Raw genomic sequence first — 20706 nt, forward strand, 5'->3', positions numbered from 1 at the left:
TAAAGTTGTTAGTCAGCGTCTGCGTCGTCTCCAGTAGTCCTTTTGTCCTGCTTACTGCGCTGCTTAAGCATGAACCCTTACCAACTAGCCCAGTTTTACGTTCTCGTAAACAAATCTTTGCATTTTTATTTTGTATACCGATGTGCAAAAAAAAAACTCATAGCAAGGTTGACTGAAACCCATCTGCGTTCTAACGTTTTTGTCCTGAACCCGTTTGAACCAGTTTGAACCCGTTTGAACCGGTTCGAACCGGAACAGAATGGCCCTCTGGAGCCGAACCCGGAACTGAAACCGAAAGGCGTGAACCCGTACCCGAACCGAACCCGAAAAAATGCCGGTTCGACTCTCTGGGCGCCGGCGCCTTCTCCTTTACAGATGCAATGACGCTGTAGCCTCGAAAGGGAATCCGAGACATTCGAGCCAGGACGTCCAGTCAAGCCGCCTTCCAACTGCTCGATCTGGACCTTGGTCATGTTGGTGGAAGACTTGCGGGATCATCTGCCTCGTCGCCAGCCTTGTACCGGCCGAGGAGGGGCCGATACGGGGTTTATTTGCAGAACCTTGGGGCTGCTGGCCGTAACACAGAGCACGGGCTCGAACATGCTTGTAGTTAACGCCAAGTGCCAACAGTGCCACCTGACAGGGCATCAATTAGCTCATCAAACCGTGTGTGTGCCTAAGTTCGCGGGGGTGGTTGGCTTTGTAGCCTTTTGCACGAAAGGCGGAATAGGCACAATGTATTATCTTTAGTGTTTATTGACCGTTTACTGCGATCGTGGCGGATTGAGTACTGCGTGGAATAACCTATACTATTCAGTTCGAGGTCGGCCACCTCGTGATTAACACTAGCAGACAGACCACGTAATCACTTTTTGCAGAAAAGCCGCCGCGGTGGCTCAGTGGTTATGGTGCTCGGCTGCTGACCCGAAAGACGCGGGTTCGATCCCGGCTGCGGCGGTTGAATTTCTTTGGAGGAGAAATTCTAGAGGCCCGTGTACTGTGCGATGTCAGTGCACGTTAAAGAACCCCAGGTGGTCGAAATTTCCGGAGCCTTCCACTACGGCGTCTCTCATAGCCTTAGTCGCTTTGGGACGTTAAACCCCATAAACCAAACTTTTTGCAGAAAACTGTGCTGTAAAACAGTGCAAACAATAACGAGCAAGAATTCTATCCCGCAGCGACAACTAAAGCGGTGCTTTCAGTGGTCTGCAAGCTTTGACGAAGTGGTCTAATATTTCACACCACGAGCTGCACACATGCATGTCTGCATTGTTGCGAAGACAGACGAAGCGCGTCGTCCGTTCCTCTCTCTTTTTGCCGTCTTAGCTGGCTGGTCCTCAGGGCAAGGAGTTCCTGCTGGGTCGAGTGGGGCGCGAGGGCGTCTACCAGTGGTTCGTGGAGCAGCAGCGCTCTGGTTCCGCCGACCCCGAGCAGCTGGCCTCTCAGCTGGTGGGCCGGGAGTCCCTCGAGCGCTGGCAGAACGCCTCGGGCATCGCACTCGAGGCGGCCGCCGGTGTCGGGCCATTCAAGGAAGCCGTCGGGGACATTCTGGTCAGCGCTTATTTGGCGATGTCAGGGCATTGGGGACGTACGACTTGTGGTCACGCCTTCTTGGTGGGTGAGCTGTTAGAAAAATCAGCCGCTTTTACGACTGTCTTCAAAACTGCTGTGGTAATACTGAGCTGATGTTCCCTTCCGAGACTGCTGAACATTACTTTGGCCTCCTGCAGGTTAATTTTTAGACCCACCGTTCTGGTCTGCCAGCCTAACTCATTGGCCATGCTTTGGCCTTTCGGGACTTTTTAACACTACTTTTGTTTTCTGCACGTTAAATTTAAGATCTACCGTTCTCCTCTGCCTAACTCATTGATAACGTTTTGCAGCTCATCGCCTGAGTAACTTAGCAAGGCAATGTCATCAGCGAATCGCAAATTACCTTGGTATTCTCCATTAATTTTTATCCTCTTATCCCCAACTCTTCCCCAATTCAGGTATAGGAATACCTTCTGCAAACGCGCGGTGAATAGCATTGGCGAGGTCGTGTCTCCCTGCCTGACACCCTTCCTTATTGGAATTTTATTGCTTACTTTACGAACTAGTATGGTAGTTGTGCACCGCTATGAATATGGTCAAACATAATTGCGCTTTTGAAAAGACGGGACAAAACAGGGACGACGCAAACTCTCGTGCATCCCGTTTGTCCCGTATTTTCAAAAGCGCAATTATGTTTTACCATGTTAACTACCAACTAGCCCAATTTCAAACCCTCTTCACGCTATAAATATCTTCCAGTATTTTTACAAAAGACTCTTATACACCCTGGTTCCGCAATGCCTTCATGACAGCTGAGTTTTCCACTGAGTCAAATGCTTTCTCGCATATCCCTCAAGATAAAAGTATACAACAGCTGCATATATCTTACTGGTACTAACCTATGGGGCAGAAACGTGGAGGCGATTGAAGAGTGTTCAGTTTAAGTTAAGGACAACGCAGCGAGCTATGGAAAGAAAAGTGATAGGTGCAACGTTAAGAGATCAGAAGCGGGCGGAGCGAGTAAGGGCACAAACGCGAATTAATGACATCCTAGTCAAAATCAAGAGGAAGAAATTGGCTTGGGCAGCGCATGCATTGTGAAGGCAAGGTAACCGCTCCTCCTTAAAGGTAACGGAGTGGATTCCAAGAGAAGTGGAGAAACAGCGCAATGAAAGACGACACAAGAGAAGGACAAAGGTCCTTCTCTTGTGTCGTCCAGCCCGTATTTGCCCTCTTCTGGAATCCAAGAGAAGGCAAGCGTAGCAGGAGGCGGCAAAAAGTTAGGTGGGCTGAGGAGATTAAGAAGTTTGCGAGGATAGGATGGTCGCAACTGGCAAAGGACAGGATTAATTGGAGAGACATGGGAGAGGCCACTGCCCTGCAGTGGGCGCAGTCAGGGCTGATGATGATGTAATACTGAACGAGTAAGTGGCCAGACAGAGTGTGATGGTTAACCGCGCCTCTAAAGTCGGCTTCCTGAAAGTACACTTAGCGAAGGCAGTATGGCCACAGAATTTAAGCAGGTTTTTTTGTTTGTTTGCATTTGCCGATAAATGGTTTTCTGGTACAAACAACTTATGTCGCTGTTTGACGTGTACTGTTACGAAAATGCTTCGCAGCCGCGGGATCTTCATGCTTGACAGAGCATTCGTTGAGGTTAACGCATGGTTTAAGCGATCATCCAAATGGCACCGCGCATGCCCACGTCGCTTGGCACATTGTGCTAGGCATGGCAGTGAATGCTGGCTTGAATAGCCTGCTGAGGAACCTCACTTCCGGTTGCTGCAGCATAACGCTAGCCGATGCGTGCAGGAGGTGTGCCCCATGTCTGCGCTCGCGGAGCAGCTGCACGCCTGGAAGAACCGCGTGTACGCGTACGAGCTGGCCTACCGGCCCAGTTACTCGAGCTGGCCCGACGAGGCCGAAGCGGTGCACTTCGAGGACGTGGAGCTGGTGTTCGGCGTGCCTCTCAGGCCAGAGGTGCCCTCCAGCGACCTCGATAAGCAGTGGGCGAGGGCCATGATCCGCGTGTGGGCCACGTTCGCGCGCACCGGGTGAGCAGTTGGGCCGTAACATTTGGTACATGCCATCTTATATGGCATGCTATAGTATTGTGTGGCATGCCGCCCAAGAGTTGAAAAATTGAGTGCGAGTCCATCTACGGGGCCAACATCAACTTTGCGACGTAAGGAGACACGCACAGCGCTGCGTTCTGTGTGTCGTGCGCTCATGCTTTTCCCATAAATGGGCCAAAGTTGCATGTAGCCCCTGGGTTAATTTCAAGGGGAGAGAAGGATTTTGTTTATTTTTTTACAATCCATGAAAGCCGAGTGAATATGCAAAATAAAGGCGCACGAATTATCAGAGTGTTGGCGCATCCCTCTTCAACGCGGCACAGAAAGGCGCTTCGTCTGCTCAGAACGATGCCGGTGCTGCTGCAGTCCACGGCGTGGCCAGCGTATGACTCGCTCCGGCTCACCACCATGAAGCTGGGGCCAAAGGGTGCCCGCGCACAGCGTGACCCCAAGTGGCAGCGCTGCCGGCTGCTGCGCGACTCCGGGGCGCCGTCTTCCTGAGCCAGGCCACCGCAGTGTCCCAAGTCTTTGCGCCGGCCTCAATCAAGGGGTTCGATGGGAATCTACTAGTACAATTGTCTTCACTGCATTATGATATGTTAAGAAATGCTTTTTATCACTCTCTCATTCCTGCCGTCTGCGTGTGTGGCTGCGCTGCCATTGAAATCACCAACCAGTCGGAAAGAGTAAGTCAAAGCACAATCGCTCTAGAGAGAAAAAACCTCTGTTGAGCAACGCTTCTTGCCGTCAGGCTCCGCCCCCCCCCCCCCCCCCCCCCCCTGTCGAGCTGCATTGCACCCTCCTCAGTTTCCTGGGGTGGTGGGCTCACGCGCGCATGTCATCGCCAGGGCCGGATTAAGAAAAATGGAGGCCCTGGGCTAATGCGAATGTAGGCCCCCTCTCCCTTTCCTTCCACTGCCCCCCTCCCCTGCCCCCTGCTACACTACTGGAATGTATCCCATATTTCATTGTAATTTCACCTAATTAAAAAGAACGAATTGCGATCAATAGGTTCATGCAACAGTAATGTATAGTAGCATTAGATTTACAGCGCACAAAACACAACGCGACTCTTGGAACGCACGACACGTGTGTGCATCTGTGGCCGAGCGCCGAGCGCCACGGAAGAGCCACGTGAGCCTACCGACAACTTGCGGGGCTGCATTGCAGTGCGCTGCGCGCGCCGCCTACTCTCCTCTTTCATTGACACCGTACACAAGCCGACAGACGGGTTTTTGTTCGCAGCACTATTTCAATGCTAACGCATTAAAGAAAAGCAGGCTGAGCTAGCTTCCTACAATTAAGCTAGGTGCTCCGGCTGCCGGCAGCGACTAGGAAATAGAAACACACATTAATTGGTGCCCTGAGAGGGTATTATTAAAAGTTATTAAAATTAATCTGATTACACGACGAACGTTTACTACTACCCTCATGGGGTAGATTTGAATAGCAGAATTTAAGTCCTGAATCAGTGCACGTGCTCGGCGCTGAGCCGAGTACCCGGATTCAAACCCAGCCGCACGGCGGCCGCGTTTTGATGGAGGCGAAATGCAAAAAGGCGCCCGTGTGCTCTGAGATTTCAGAGCACGTTAAAGATCCCCAGATGGTCGAAATTATTCCTGCGCGCTCTCTCTCAGGCACCTCTTTTTTTCTCTCAGGCACCTCTCAGACAACGGCACCTCTTTTTTTATTATTGCGAAAGCAATACTACTTGCACTTTCAAGCCTTTGCCGTGCCGTGGCGGTGCCACCATTGACCTTTCGCATGACCTCTGTGTGACGCCACGCCGAAGAGCTGGGCGACCATCTCGCGCCGTCTGCGAGTAGTGGCGGTGCCACCACCGGCGGCCTAACTCACGCGCTGTCCGCCAGGAGCGCAAAAGGTGTCGTGACGTCACGCCGAAGAGCTGGGCGACCATCTCGCGCCGTCTGCGAGTAGTGGCGGTGCCACCACCGGCCACCTAACTCCCGCGCTACCCGCCAGGAGCGCAACAGGTGTTGTAGCGTCACGCCGAAGAGCTGGGCGACCATCTAGCGCCGTCTGCGAGTAGTGGCGGTGCCTCCGCCGGCGGCTTAACATCTGCTTCGACGATGCCACCTACCGCTAGGGAAGCTCGTCGCAATGAGCGTAAGAGACAGCAGCGAGCTATTCATCCTTCTCTCAGGTGCAAAAACAACAGCCGTTTACGCAAAACGGCGGTAGACACGGCGGATGCGGGTTGAAGAAACGGATGAAGTTGCTTTCGCAATTTCCGGGCTTAACCAAGTTGAGCCTCTGCCAATTTTTAAAGCGAGAGCTTCACTACTTGCACTTTCAGCCTTTGCCGTGGCGCGGCGGTGCCACCATTGGCCTTTAGTTCACCTCTGTGTGACGTCATGTGTGACATCACGCCGAAGAGAAGGGCGACCGCCTCACGCCGTCGCAAGCCGCGGCGGTGCCACCACCGGCGCCTAACTCCTGCGCTCTCCGCTAGGAGCGCAACAGGTGCTTTGTGACGTCACGCCGAAGAGAAGGGCGACCGACTCGCGCCGTCGCAAGCCGCGGCGGTGCCACCCCCGGCGCCTAACTCCTGCGCTCTCCGCTAGGAGCGCAACAGGTGCTTTGTGACGTCACGCCGAAGAGAAGGGCGACCGACTCGCGCCGTCGCAAGCCGCGGCGGTGCCACCCCCGGCGCCTAACTCCTGCGCTCTCCGCTAGGAGCGCGATTGTGACGTTACGCTAAAGAGATAAGGCTCGAGTCACGTCGCTAGAAAGCAGTAGCTGTGCCAACCACCAGCGGCTTAACCGTGTGCAACGGCGGTGCACATGAACGGCGGTCTGACTGGACTGGACTGTACTGGATTGGATTGGTTTAGAATAGATTAGATTACATTAGATTACATTGCATTGGATTAGATTGTATAACAGATGCACCGCCACAAGTCTAACCACAAGCACCACCACCGCTACACTACCAGCTGAACCATGGCGTAGGTACGGATATTGCTTTCGCAATTACCGGGCTTAACCAAGCTAAGCCACAGCGAATTTTTTTGCTGCCGCGATGGATCAGTGGTTATGGCGCTCAGCTGCTGATCCGAAAGATGCGGGTTCGATCCCGGCCACGGCGGTCGGAGGCGAAATTCTAGAGGCCCGGGTACTGTGCGAAGTCAGTGCGCGGTAAAGAACCCCAGGTGGTCGAAATTTCCGGAGCCCTTCAATAAGGCGTCTCTCATAGCCTGAGTTGCTTTGGGACATTAAACCCCCATAAACCAATAAACCAACGGCATCTTAATTCACACTACAGTGTACTAGAAAGCCTTTGCCCAAAGGATTCTAGTACACTGTAATTCACACCTTCCTCCCTCCCCTCAAGACACAGTTGAGGTGTACACCTAGAAGTGAGGCTGTTACTGCGCCTTTTATTTCCTCAAAAATTAAATTTCACCTGGCTCTACAAAACCAATCCCAAGAAAAAAGAAAATGCGAAATAAATAAACTCGAACAATCCTCCCGTGGCAGAGAGACGCATTCTACTGAGCGAATTTATTTTCTCAGCAGTCTGTATATGATATTCGCGTAAGTTGACGCCGCTTCAAATTCCGCTGCACATTCTAGTTTCGTTTTTGCTTACCCTGCTCCAAGCTTACTTGTGCCACTAAAGCGTTGCATTTCCTTATATTTGTAAGCCATGTAGAGGGCGCAAGGCAAGTATATCTTTTACATCGGATATATGTGTGGGTTTAAAAATTAATTAGTGGATTTTTAGCGGATTATGAAAGCAGTCCCATCTGAATTCTTGGTGGGGAGGCAGGAGTCCCACCTGTTATGCCGACGCCAGCTAGGGTTCTCACACTACACCTTCAGACGCCACTGGACGGGGGATTGACAAAAAACCACGGAAACCCTTCCGCAATCCGTACACAAACGCATATATCGCTTCGTAAGAAAGGAGGCCCCCCTCCGGAGTGGCGCGCGGAATTCCTTTTTTTGCAGCTCGGCAAGCTCTCCCCAACTGATTAGGCTAAACGAAGTTACATATGGTGGGGGCCCATCTCGTTCTGGCTTTCTCACTTCATACGTGTCGCTCAAAGTTCTATTGCCCGCGGTTCCATATACTATAAGTAAGTTAGAATAAATGGGCCCCTTCTCCTGCTGTCCGAGGTGAGGCCCTGGGCAGCAGCCCCCTTAGACCACCCCTAACCCAGCGCTGGCCATCGCCCGTTCTCTGTAGACAACTTCCCTGGTTCCTTGTTGCTGTTATCCCATTACACAAGACCACAAGGGGAAAACGAGCCCGCAAGTAATCTAGGCGCATTGCCAAAGTTCGTCGAGACGTTCATCAGAGGCACGGGCTGGCCGCTGTGCATCGAACACTCCCAAATCCATTCTAGGCTAACGACGTGCCAAACAAGGGCCACAGTTAACTTTCCCATGTACAATACCCAGTGCCAAGGCATTCTCCCGGAATGCGCCGCAAGTCGGTAGCGCGAGCCTGTTCACTTCGAGCGGAATTAAACCCAAGTACCACTTACTTGTATTCGAAGAGACAAAAAAAAAGGTAGGGTTTTCACGTAGTTAAACTGGGTAGGACTTGCGTAAGCACTTGAGGAAACACCGCCTCAAAGGCAGCCGCATTCCAGATCTTATCGTCAGCTGCTATCGGCAGCCGCACGCGGGCGGTTCCGCGCGGTGACGGAACAGCTGCGCAAGGCCTCCACCGCTGGCGCTTCACACATACCACGAGTAAAGAGTTCCAGTGACTTTAACCACGAGTTTTATGGTGTCTTCGACTGGTCGTTTCAGATCGCTCTAGAGCGCTCTGAGATGCAGCCGCACGTTCGGCTGGTCGAAATCAAGCGCTCTGACTACATTCGGCTGGTTCTTTCAGAGCGCCCGCCTCCAGCTCAGAGCGCTCTGAGGCGCTCCGAGAAAAAAGTCGGAGCGGCCCCGACATGGGCCCCGAGATGTGTTCACGTGACAGAGCCACTTCCGCCGTTTCGCGGAGACGGATGCGAAGCCAGGGCGTGGCCAGGGTAGCCAGGGCACATCACGACCGGTCTGGCGAGGCATTCTTACGCATCCGTAGAAGCAAGTTTTGGCGCTTTAGGTATTAGACGCAGTTAAAACGCCCTGCTTTGTGGCTCTGTGAGGGGAAATGTCGAAAAGCAGACGAATCATTAAGCTGGGTACGCCGTCTGTGTTGCTGTCACATCTGGGGGCTGCCGCGGCATATCCAGAGTGGTACAACGGGACACTAATTTTTTATTTTATTTTTTTCGACGCGAGCCGGAGACGAAGAACTGCTGGTGCAGCGATACAGGTTCAGCGGCGACGGCGGCGTGGGCGGTGCAGACTGTGTGATTGCTGTCGTTGACACCAGCCGCAGCGGCAGCGCCACTGCGGTGTGGCGATTCCGGAAGTTAGGTCCTTTCCCTCCTTCTTGCGCTTTCGCTCTGAAAACTTGCTGACCATTCGGCTTGACCGGTCTGGCTGTGCGCTCGAAGCTAGAGCGGCTCTCACGTTGCCAAATCCGAACCGGATCGTGGGAGCGACCAGTCGAAGACACCATTAGAGCGCAGCTCTTTGGCGTCCGTTCCTGGGTTTCGCGTCGTCGTCGGCGTTGTCGTCGGCCTCGTAACCAGCTCCGCCCCCCTTTCATCCCCCCAGCGCTAGCAGCGACCGACTGACACCGCTGGATGCCGCTGATGCCGCTAGAGAGTCAAGATAACGTGACTGCATAGAACACCGTCGCCGCCATGCAGAAAGAGGAGGAAAGGGTCCCCCCCCCCCCCCCTGTTCTTGTGTGGTGGATAGGGTGCTCTTCAGTTGCCGACGCGGCGGTTATTTCACGTAGGCCCCGGCACGTCGACGAATACGTGACCACCTTCCCACGGCTAGACCTGGTTCTTAGCGCTGCGGAAGCGAGGGTATCATATTGTTTGTGTCGGCATCGGCGGCGTTGTCCCTGAAACCAACTCCGCAGCTGGGGTTGACTCACTATCGAAAAGGTGAAACAGCTTATTTGCTGCGCTCAAATTTCGCATTAGGAAGTAACGTAATCGTCGGTAATTTTTTTCAGCTTTGCTAGTGAAGCGCGTATTAGCGCGCTAATACGCGCGAAAAAAGGCCTCCATAAGTAATTATGAGCATGCTAATTACAGGTGTCGCAATCAAGCGAGCACCGAATTACCTCCGTTTCCGGTAAATTTCCTCCGTGCTTGGCGTGTAGGAGAAGCTCCATCATTCGGCACCCACTGAAAACCCCTATCGCAATGTACGGCGCTGGCCCAGCAGATGGCGCAGATGGTGGAGCATATACAGGAACACTAACCGCACACAGCTTCCGCGCCGCGTGAAAACGAGGCCAGAAAGGCTAAGCGAACGGCCGAGAAGCCCGAAGAACGAGAGGAACGTTTTGCGAAGAGACGCCGCCAAGCTGCTGAACGACTACGACGGCGGGTCGCTGCTGAAATGTCAGTAGACGAAACTGCTTTCGCTACTTATATCCTGGCCTAGCCGAGCTAAGCCACTGCTAATTTTTTCCAGATTCGAGGGCCAATTTTCGGGGTGTGGCCCATAAACGCGATGTACGAAAATTGTTTTTTAATAGAAACACACCAGTCAAGGAATGGGCAGCATTTATTCCACGTATTAAACCGGAGTCCTTCAATCTATCTAATTATGCGACAGAAGCTTCTGTCGCATAATTGGCTTCTGTCATATTGGCTTCTGTCATATAGTTGGCTTCTGTCATATTTATAACGAGCCCCTCATCCCCTTTCCTTGTTTGCTTAATTGCTTAGCGAGGGCCTCGATTCTGGCAGTCTTGACGCCTTAGGAAGCATAAGAGGGTTCTCACGCAGCTTCCACCCTCTCCGTTCGATGACGTTCTACGTCACACCTGCGGTAACTCAGGACGTTTTACGTCCGCCGCTTATGAACGTGGGTGGCGCTGATGAACACTCTCAAGGTTAGGTTACTTGTAAACATAAATACCCCCGAAAGCAGAAGCATTGACAGCCGTCGCCGTAGCTCAGAGGTAGAGCACCGGACGCGTAATTCGGAGGTCGTGGGTTCGGATCCCACCGGCGGCAGGTGGTTGTTTTTTCTTCTGCTTTTCTAATCAGTTATCTTTAAACGATAACATATTCAGTAATATTCTAAATTGATCAACACCACAAAATAAAATAACTTTAAAAAAAAAATCCCCTGTGCCCCTTGGTTTCTGTGTCTGTTGGCTTCTGTCATATTTATAACGAGCCCCTCATCCCCTTCCCTTGTTTATCTAATTATGCGTAAGTCATTAGAATAGATCGATGGATCCCTACGAGGTGTTAGGCTACGTAACGAGCGCTTCGAGTTCTTGAAGCAAACTGGCTTAGGGATTACGGTTAATTGCAGCGACGTATCAGTGATCGTATTGTAGTTTTTTTTTAAGGCGAAAGCCTTTAATGCCTCATACTGTCGTTAGCAGACGCGTCGGCAGCCGTGTCGACAGACGCATCGGCAGATTTGTCCGCCTTTCGGCGTCACTGCTTAATTAAAAAGAAACTGCGCCGAGGGTGGGAATCGAAACAGGGCCTTTGGCATTTGAAGAGGAGACGCTACCACTCCACCGCGAAGGCTCAATTGGATTGGATTGGAAAACGTTTATTGTCAGCACTGAGCCCTAGTGGGCATTATACTAGGTGGATTCGAGCCCATGGCTCTTGGCGACCTTGTGAGCCCACTCAGTGGCCCGGACTTGCGTCAACGGGTCTGAGCTGGCCAGTATAGCCTCCCACCGCTCTAGAGAAGGGTCTGGTAGTAGGTCCGCCGGTGGCGCAGAAGCAACTACACAAAGCCATGCACGCATTCCAAGGAAATACAACGCAGTTGGCACAGGCGCTCCGGGATTGCTACCTGTGCACAACGCAGGACGCCCGCAGATCGGCCTACTCCTACGCCGGCAGGGAAAACTCGGAGTTGGACAAGCCTTTCCAGCTTCACGATCTGCGGGCGGGTCTGGCCAAAATGAAGAGGGGCACTACGCCGGGCCGGGACAAGGTCACCGTCAAACTTTTGGCGAACCTTCCTGATTCAGCGTACCAGTGCCTTCTAGAATACATCAATGCGATCTGGACGGGGGAAACCCCGCTCCCCATTGACTGGAAGACGGCTCTTGTCACCTTCATCTCGAAGGCCGGCAAACCGATCGACACGGACAACCTCCGCCCCATCTCTCTCACCTCGTGTGTGGGAAAATTGATGGAGACGATGGTGCGGGATCGGCTGTCCGAGTACCTCGAACAACACAACACCTTCGCGGACACCATGTTCGGATTTCGCCCACATAGATCCGCACAGGATGTCCTGCTCCAACTCGACCGCGAAATCTTGAACCCCATTACACACCCCCAAAACGATAAAATTGTCCTTGCGCTCGACCTGAAAGGAGCGTTCGATAACGTAACTCACGAGGTCATACTCACACATTTAAGTCAAACTCACTGCGGCACCAAAAAATTAGGAGTCACTTTGGCGACTAAAGTGGTGCAAGGCGAAAGCCTGAGTACAGCATTCTGCCACGAATGTGGTTGTGAATGATGATTCAAGTGCTACCAGCGAATGACGCGTCCATTGGCGGTCTGCGTGTGTTACTGATGTGTGGTTTACATGTTAAGCTTCGCCTGTAAGAGTGGAACGCGACAGCGTCTTGCAACGCTGCCAGGGAGTCCACAGAACGCCATCGCCAATTCGGCTGTACGCCTTGCTAATTTATTTTTTGAGGAAAGGAAATGTATCTCTCTCGCATATCTGGGTGGACACCTGCACCTCGCCATAAGGGAAAGGGGGAAGATGGGAGTGAACGAAGACGCCGTATTAGCTAGACGCGCCTTTGTTCATTCCAAACAATTCAGCTGGCATTACGGAGTGGCTAGCGTGCTCGTATCGCACTCCGGAGACCCTGGTTCGATTCCCCAACTCGACCAATTTCGTTCTCGGTTTTATTGATTTATGCGGTCTAACTAGAAAGGTTAATTAGGCTATTTCATATTTATATCATTGTATTTCTATCCATCGTGTTCTGTCATTCACCTGTCAAATGTTGGAACTGTCTAGGATGTTCGACACAACGTATATGAAACGAGCAACGTCGAACTGAGTGGGGAAGTGCGTGGTGGTGGAGCGAACGCGGCTTCGTACTTATCTGTTTTTTCAGCAGCGTTTTTTTCCGCGGACGCTGTGGTCGCTGCGGCGCGCGTCTTTCTTTTCTTTTCCTCTGTCTTCTGACCTCTTCATTCTCCTCTATATTAATTAGGCTAATTGATTAATTAAGCAATTAACTAAACTCAGTCCCACTTAGTTGGAGCATCACTATACGATCCCTTTGATTGGTTGCATGGTTACTAGCCAAAGTACAATTGGCCCCATTTGAAATTCGCGCACTTTGACGTCACGAGCATTTCTACCAATTGAAAAGCGTGACATTTTCTGTCGACAACTCCTGCTTACAACGATGAGGCATTAAAGGCTTCCGCCTTAATACCTTCAATTACGTTAAACAATTTCTCACGGACAGACTGTCCTACATCCGAATACAGGACGAAGAGCACGGACCTTTCCTGCTCGGCACGAGGGGGACTCCACAAGGCGCGGTGCTGTCCCCTCTGCTATTCAACATTGCCATGATGCGCCTACCCGCCCTGCTTGGTGCGGTCGAAGGGGTCCAGCACGCGCTATACGCCGACGACATCACCATCTGGGCTACGCAAGGACGCCTGGGGGATATGGAGACCAGCCTGCAAACGGCCGCCAGCATAGTGGACCGCTATGCTCGAGACTGTGGTCTGCAATGCTCCCCGCAGAAATCGGAATTCGTGCATTTACGTCCCTCGCGCACATGCTCGACCCAAATCAATCTCTCGTTGCAAAGCGGTCCCATTCGCGAATCCAAGGAAATCAGAGTTCTTGGACTCTTCATACACAACCAGCGACGCTGCGACACAACACTCGCCAAGCTCCGGCAGGTGGGGGACCAGGTGGGCCGCATGGTCCGCCGGGTTTCCAACAAGCGCGGTGGGTTACGATTCAAAGACGCCTTGCGGCTGGCGAACGCATTCGTGACCAGTCGAATCTTGCATTCGACTCCCTACCTCCACCTGCAGAAACAGGAGGAGGATTCCCTCGAGGTCATCCTCCGCAAAATCATGAAACGAGCGCTGGACCTCCCAGTTTCTACCTCTACCAGCCGCCTTATGGCACTGGGGATGGTGAACACTTTTAGGGAGCTTCGGGAGGCCCACCTCAACAACCAATACACTCGTCTCACAAAGACAGGGTCGGGTCGCCGCCTTTTAGCCCGACTACACATCCAGCACACTCAATTCACAGAGGAGAGATGCCGCCTTCCCGTACACTGGAGACGCGCCCTCCACGTGCGGCCTCTCCCCATCAATATGTCCAAAGAGGATCATAATGGCAGGCGCCTGGCGCGGGCGGAAGCCTTGGACCACCATTTTCGGAGCAAACCAGGAGACTTCTACGTGGACGCGTCCGGCCCGGACTCCAGGGGATGGTACACGGCCGCGGTCGTCCACGAGGGTAAAACAGTAGACGCCCTTACTTTCAAGGCCCAGTCAGCAATTCACGCAGAAGAGGTTGCCATCGCTTTGGCAGCCTCTGACTCCTCCTCCAAATACATAATCACCGACTCACGAGGGGCTTGTCGAAACGTCACGCAAGGGTGGGTTACTCCCCTAGCTTATCGTATTTACCAAAATTGTAGCCGAGACTCGGATCCCGCGCACCGATCTATCGTTTGGGCTCCAGGTCACCAAGGCGTCCACGGAAATGAGGCAGCCGACGCCGCCGCCCGCGCGCTCTCTCTCCGGGCATTTCCCACGGGACCCGACGCCGACCAGGACTTCCATTTCAATCCGATTTACACTTTTAAGGAAATATGCGATTATTACAAATCCACGCACCAAACTCTTCCCACCCCATGCAAAGGGCTGGGGAAGGTCAACGAGCGGGTACTCCTGCGCCTGCTCACCAACACGATGTTGTGCCCGGCAATTCTAAAGCATTTCGATCCTAAATTCGACGGGCGGTGCTCACACTGTGGGGAGGTGTCTGACACCTACCACATGGTGTGGGCCTGCCAGCAGAACCCATCCCTACCCCCTATCCCGAACCCCACCCGAGAGGACTGGGAGGCGACCCTGTCCGGTTGCTGCACCCTCGAGGCAAACGCCAATGGTGTGCCTGACTAGGCATCCCACCTAGTGGTTGTAAGGGCGTGACCCTTCAGGTCACGACCCCCAACACCTCTCTCTATGATTAATAAATGTTTTCACCACCACCACCACCGGCGCCTTTTTGCAGCTCCATAAAATGTGGTCATATCCGGCTATCTCGCCGCATTCTTTGCATGTAGCGTTGTATTGTGTTGGATACATGTGTGCTATAGCTAGTCTCGACGTGCTAAAGAAGGCTCGCGTCTGGAGCCGACGCCACGTTACCCCCTGGCTTTTGTCGAGCTTGTTGTCTGGTGGCGGATAGATCCTCCTTTCCAGTTTAAACTGATTGGTGTATTCGTGAAATGATATGAATGCATCTCTCGTGAAATTTGGGGACTCAACCCGGCTCACTGCTCGGCTGACATAACCTCGAGCTATGCTGTGAGCCAACTCGTTTCCCCTGTTCCCCGAGTGTGCCGGCACCCATATTAATCCACCTCTCTTTGGTCCCAGTCTTTATGTCTTAATATTCGTTCTGCCTCCTGGGAGATCATACTCCGCGCAAAATTGTTTGTAGCCACCTTGGAGTCGCTAATTATGGTGACTGCTTTGGTGCTGGCCATTGCCATGGCGATAGCCGCCTCCTCCGCTGTCCTTGAGTTTTTTGTTTTGACCGAACCGGCCGTTAAGGTGTGAGGCCACCTTTTTCAAATTTTTTTTAAATATTGACCACTAAATTTTTATTTCACATTTACCTTATAAAGCACCACTTTATATGATATTCAAAAGCAAATAAGAGTGAAAAAAGCCATGCTGGCAATTATTATTCACAAAAAATTCCCCAAACATGGCTGTTATGCAAACACTCATAACTAGTGAATGAAGAGCAGGAATTGTAAACTTTTCGGCACAGAGTTAGCCAACTAACCATACTGTGCAACCAACTAGGATCTTTGCTATCCGATAGATGAGAAAAAAGTTATAGCAAAAATGCTAAAGAAAACAAAAAAATGTGTCATTTTTGCCTACCTTCCTTGGCATAAAACATGATTATATCAAAACTCTCCATTCGATTTCATTTATCCTAGTTCATTGCACAGGACAGTAACAAAGGAACTAGCGGGCAAAGTTTCATTGAAAAATATGTATTCATTTGGAAGTTATCATTGTTTGCGCAACACGAAAGTGCGAGAAATAAAGTTTTGAGAAAAACAAGAATAAAGATTTTCAATCCTTGTAGAAACACGTCATCATGCCCTAGAAAGGTAAAAACCTCCAGGTTCATAGCTAGGGCCCTCATTAGCTGACAAGAGCTCTCTTTTGGCATTTGTTGCTGCCCGTCTTTTCTTGCCGAGATGTTTTGCCTCGCCCATTGATTGACGCTGGGCCTTCAACACACGGTAATGGTCACTGGTGCAACATGCTACGAGAGTGTGGTGGCCAGATTCGATGCCTGCTTCCCTCAAAATATCTGCTGTACTTCTGTTGCCATCATTGAAGGACGAATCCGGTAGCATTCAAAGCGATAGCGTCAAGTGCGCGTAAAGTAAACAACTGAGACGCTTGTAGCCATACTTGTAGCGTCTTGCATCCCCCTTGCGGAAATTTAAAGCAATGTTTAAAAAAAAGGAAGCATTACAAATTCCCTTTGAATAACCTTTTACATATCAGACTAAAACAAAACAGAAAATTTTCAATATATATACGCCGCTGATTAAAGCTGAGTTATCATTTTCTGTTACCAAACCACATCAGTTTCGGTTTCAGAACTGCTCATCACCTGTTCGAAAGTTGGCTATATCTTTTGAACAAAATAAGATACGAACATTATTCTTGCTGCAAAAGATTTTTGAATGTTTGGGGATTCGCGAAATATAAAAAAGAAAAAATGTCATTTTTACAAAAAAACGATTTTTCAAAGGTGGCGACATACCTTAATGTGTTAATGTTTCACCCGAGTCGTTCACGGCCACGACCACAAAGGAGTCGCCTCCTTCGTATTCCGCCGCGTCTACATAGGTTGTGTATTCCGAGCCTTCGAGCTTGGCTTCAAGGGCCTTTGCTCTGGCTCTCCTCCTGCCTTCGTGAAAAGCAGGGTGCCTGTTTTTTGGAAGTGGTTTAATAGTGAGTAATTGCGCAAATATATGAGCCTCGCATAGTTCCGCGGTGGTGTTGTAGATCCCTAGTTTAAGAAGTCTTTCCGTAGGAGTGCAGTGGGGCAGCCCCAATGCTGCTTTATATGCCTGCCTTATGATCCCATCTATTTTGTTCTGTTCCGCCAGCCCTAGCTTGAGGTAGGGAACGGCGTAAACTATTCTGCTTATCACGAAAGCCTGAACCACGAAGGCTCAAGGTTTCAGTATGAATAAAGGCGCATCTATAGTAAATGCATGGGCTTCGTAAATGAAATAAAAGGAGTAAAGTCAAGAAAAGGAAAATAAAAATAAGAAAATAAACAAAATAAAAACAAAATAGAAGTAAAATGTGAAAATAAAAAACAATAAAATTAAGAAAAGGATAAAAAAAATAAATAAAAACAAAATAAGAAAAATAAAAAAGTTAATAAACACAAACAGTGGCCAGGAAACGCTTTCGCCTTGCAGCACTTTAGAGAGCCAAAGTGTCCCCTGAGTTTTTTTTTTTTTTATGCATAGGATTACCTGACCTAAGCGCACTTCACATACATTACAGCATCGTTCAGTTGTTGAAACCGAAACTGAACCATAATCAAGGAGAAAGTAATTATGAATTATATAGCAATCTTGAGGAAATACCATAGTGTGATCAATGCACGGTAATGTCTAATGCATCATGTGAGAGGAGAAAAGACGCAAGCAAAAATTTGGTGTAGTTTTGTGCTGTGTGATCCCGTGGCCATTGCTAGGATTGCTAGGATTGCTGTTCAGCTTTTGACCACCGTGCTCTTGACGTACTCTATTGCTCAAGTTCCACGAAACTTCGATGCACAAACGCATAAACGAGGCATCACGAAAAGTTTCCTTGCCGTCATAATTTCCTCTTTTTACAAGTTCTTCGTTCGGCCGCATGGCGCAGCTGTAGGCAAAACCGGAACGCCTCCCAAGAAAACATGGCGCATGTCATGTTCCGCCAGCGGAGTTCTAGAGGTGGCCGCTCATTGAGAAGTAATCTTATTGCCGTCTTTTTGACAACGCTTATTGTCTGCACCTTTTTTCAAAAATTCACATGACCGTCGTTTAATTCCAGGGCGCCATGACAGCGAGGAAGAGACGGTTCACCTTGATTTAACCAAAGGTTAGGCTTATCAGCTTCTGAAAATGTTGCCTAAACATTTATGGTTGTGTTTTTGTGGTGAGACGCTTTGCAAGTTTGCTCGCTGATTTCTTGGGCTTTAGTGCCTTACAACTTCAGAACTGGACCACAAGGGCAACTCAGCCGTTAGTTCGTCGTAAACACATCTTGTTGCGTGTCAAACGTTTGTTCATTTTCGTATACGGTGTGTACGGTTATGTCGCTCAAGTATCCTGTGTTGCCTTGACATTCTGTCACTAGCTAACGCTCGCGCTTATTAAATATTTGGGGGGCACCTCAGTGCATCACCTCACCGATTCATGCAAAAGCAGGGCTGCCGTTGGACAAGAAATGAAACAAAGCTTCGCGGTTGAGCTTCGTCACTTTCATGGTAGTTGACAGTGTAAACTTGTAGTAATGCTGGAGTCGTTCTAAATGCTTGTGGCTCTTGCCTTCGGGGCGGCGAGCAACGCAGATTGCATCTGTTGCCGTGTTTTGTTGCTACTGTGCTTACTCTGTCGATTTTTGTTTTGCAGGCGTGGCGGACAATTTGAGGGAGATCCTCGTCTGTCTCGTTCGCAGAGATGCTAGCAAGCAGCGGAAAATAGCCTATCTCAACTGCCTTGTTAAACTGAGCCCGAAGATCACGACGGAAACAGAACTTGGGCTTACTCTGGAAGATGTGTTTTGTTGGTGAGTTTTACTCTCGCAGCCTTCACCTTTTAGTTTCGCAGTCATGAGCGCGTGTTCGTGGTTGCCTTTTAGGCTGTTTGCTGCTGTTGGAAAAGAGTATTGTTTTACTTCGGTTGCATGTGCCTTCCCTTTTTATTCAGTAATGCTGCGGAGTCGTTTCACTCCAAGCTCTGCTAAACAACACATGGCTAGTGATTGTCTAATTACCACATATCATATTTTGATCTAGTGGAAGTAACATGTCGTTGCGATAGGGTCATGTGCAAAGTGTTAACATGAGACTTCAGGATCTAGTCATGGTGGAGCCAAAAGAAGCTCCTAACTGTATCTCTTGCCACAAGGGAAGCGTACAGTCTATCCTTTGCACTTGATGTACCTGTTTTGCTATCTGCATTGTAGCTTTGCATGAAGCACTTTATCTCGAGTTTCTTTGTACTTATCGCAATTGCAAGTGCTTACTGATAGTACATTCATTTCACGTTAGCTTTTGAAGTGGAGCCTTCTGTACTGACAGGGAACTGTTTTCTTGCTAAGGTGTAATGTTTAGCTTTTTTTTTGTTTATTCCTGCTATGAGACGTTTGCACTTCATTAATGTTGTTGTTTACTTTCCTGATCTTTGGAAGAACTCTGCAAAAAAGTGATGGAACAGGAGGGCATTAAAATTAAGTTTTGACAGAGGACATGATTGTCATTGGCCTGAGGCAGGAAAGTCTTTAGTTGCCATAAGGACTGAAGACTGGAGTGTCTCTCAAGGGTTACGTATTGTAAATGGCAATATTTAATTGGCAGCAGTAATGGTGAAATGTTTTTTGATCAATTGTAATGGTGTGTGGGTGGTAAGATATGTCATATATATGATACATAAAAAATAATAGCAGAAAGCTATGAGAAAAACACAGAGAACAAATTGAATGCAGAAGCTACTTGTGATTGTTTTCAACCTGTCGTGGTGGCTTAGCGGCGTTGAGCTGCTGCACCCAAGTTTGCAGGATCAGATTCTGGCCACTTCACTTACTTGCTTTTTGACGGAGCCGAAATGTCTTAATGAACTCCAGGTGGTCAAGATTAATGCAGACTACGATGTCTGCCATAGCGCATAGGCAGCTGCTAGATGTGAAACTGCACAGTATCCACTTTGTGATGTTAATCTGTTTGCCATGCAGCCTTCGAGTGTTGTTGGTTCACGAAGCCAGTGAGGTGCGAGCTGGATGTCTGCGTGCACTCCGCCATCTTGTCCGCGACCTTGAGGCAGCCCGAGCCCTTGTGGCATCGCACATCCCGCTCCTGGTGGCGCGGGCACTCGACGCTGCACTGGAGAGCCGCACCGAACGGCTTCAAGCCCTGCGGCTGGTGCGACGCCTGGTTGCTGTGGCTCCCCACCAGCTGCCTTCTCAGTTGGCGCGCAGCCTTGTTGCTGTGGCTGCGGACGGTGCCAAGGAGACGGATGACCTTGTCCGCGCCTGCCTGGCCACCATTTGTGAGCTGGGTGAGGAGTTGTCAATGCGTAGAGCAAGATTGTGTCCAGTTGCAGATTATGTCCAGTGCGACAGGCTGTAAAATTTCCGACACACTGGAAAAGACGTGGTCATCAAAATCGTTGTTTTTGAAACTGTGCTGTTGGTTTTGAAACTGCCCTCTCCTCGTATGCGGCATTTCTTGGTTAGTTTTGAGTGATTTATGTTTGTATCTTCGTCTGCCCCCTCCTCTCTCACACAGTGAGAGTACCTGTTTGTTCACTCCCTATTTGTCGAGTGAGTTTCTTTTTTTTTCTGAGTAGTATTTGAGACATAACTGCATTTGGAACTCTAGGAAAGTGAATGGCAGCATGTTTTTGTGAAAATATAGCCACCACTGCATGACTTGCTCTTTGCCCTGTGTGATTAAGTATTGGATGAGATGGGACCAGGCAAAAATTTGTAATGAGTACAGG

General features: G+C 50.1%; 2 protein-coding genes across 4 annotated transcripts in view; both read left to right on the forward strand.

Annotated features, from left to right (window-relative positions):
- Positions 1–4156, forward strand: part of LOC149365171 (acetylcholinesterase-like) — a 102767-nt gene extending 98611 nt beyond the window's left edge. The window contains exons 10-12 of the mRNA XM_089568164.1: positions 1327–1551; positions 3346–3587; positions 3953–4156. Coding sequence (XP_089424290.1) covers positions 1327–1551; positions 3346–3587; positions 3953–4109 — 624 coding nt within the window. The 3' untranslated portion in view covers positions 4110–4156. The remainder of the gene's footprint in view (positions 1–1326; positions 1552–3345; positions 3588–3952) is intronic.
- A 13726-nt stretch (positions 4157–17882) lies between these two features.
- Positions 17883–20706, forward strand: part of rictor (rapamycin-insensitive companion of Tor) — a 149900-nt gene continuing 147076 nt past the window's right edge. For all 3 annotated transcript variants that reach the window (XM_089587658.1, XM_089587669.1, XM_089587681.1), the window contains exons 1-4: positions 17883–17955; positions 18038–18085; positions 18619–18775; positions 19940–20262. In XM_089587658.1, coding sequence (XP_089443784.1) covers positions 17901–17955; positions 18038–18085; positions 18619–18775; positions 19940–20262 — 583 coding nt within the window. In that variant the 5' untranslated portion in view covers positions 17883–17900. The remainder of the gene's footprint in view (positions 17956–18037; positions 18086–18618; positions 18776–19939; positions 20263–20706) is intronic.

Source organism: Amblyomma mixtum, chromosome 1, assembly GCF_055824585.1.
Source record: "Amblyomma mixtum isolate Tamu chromosome 1, ASM5582458v1, whole genome shotgun sequence".
Lineage (NCBI taxonomy): Eukaryota > Metazoa > Arthropoda > Arachnida > Ixodida > Ixodidae > Amblyomma > Amblyomma mixtum.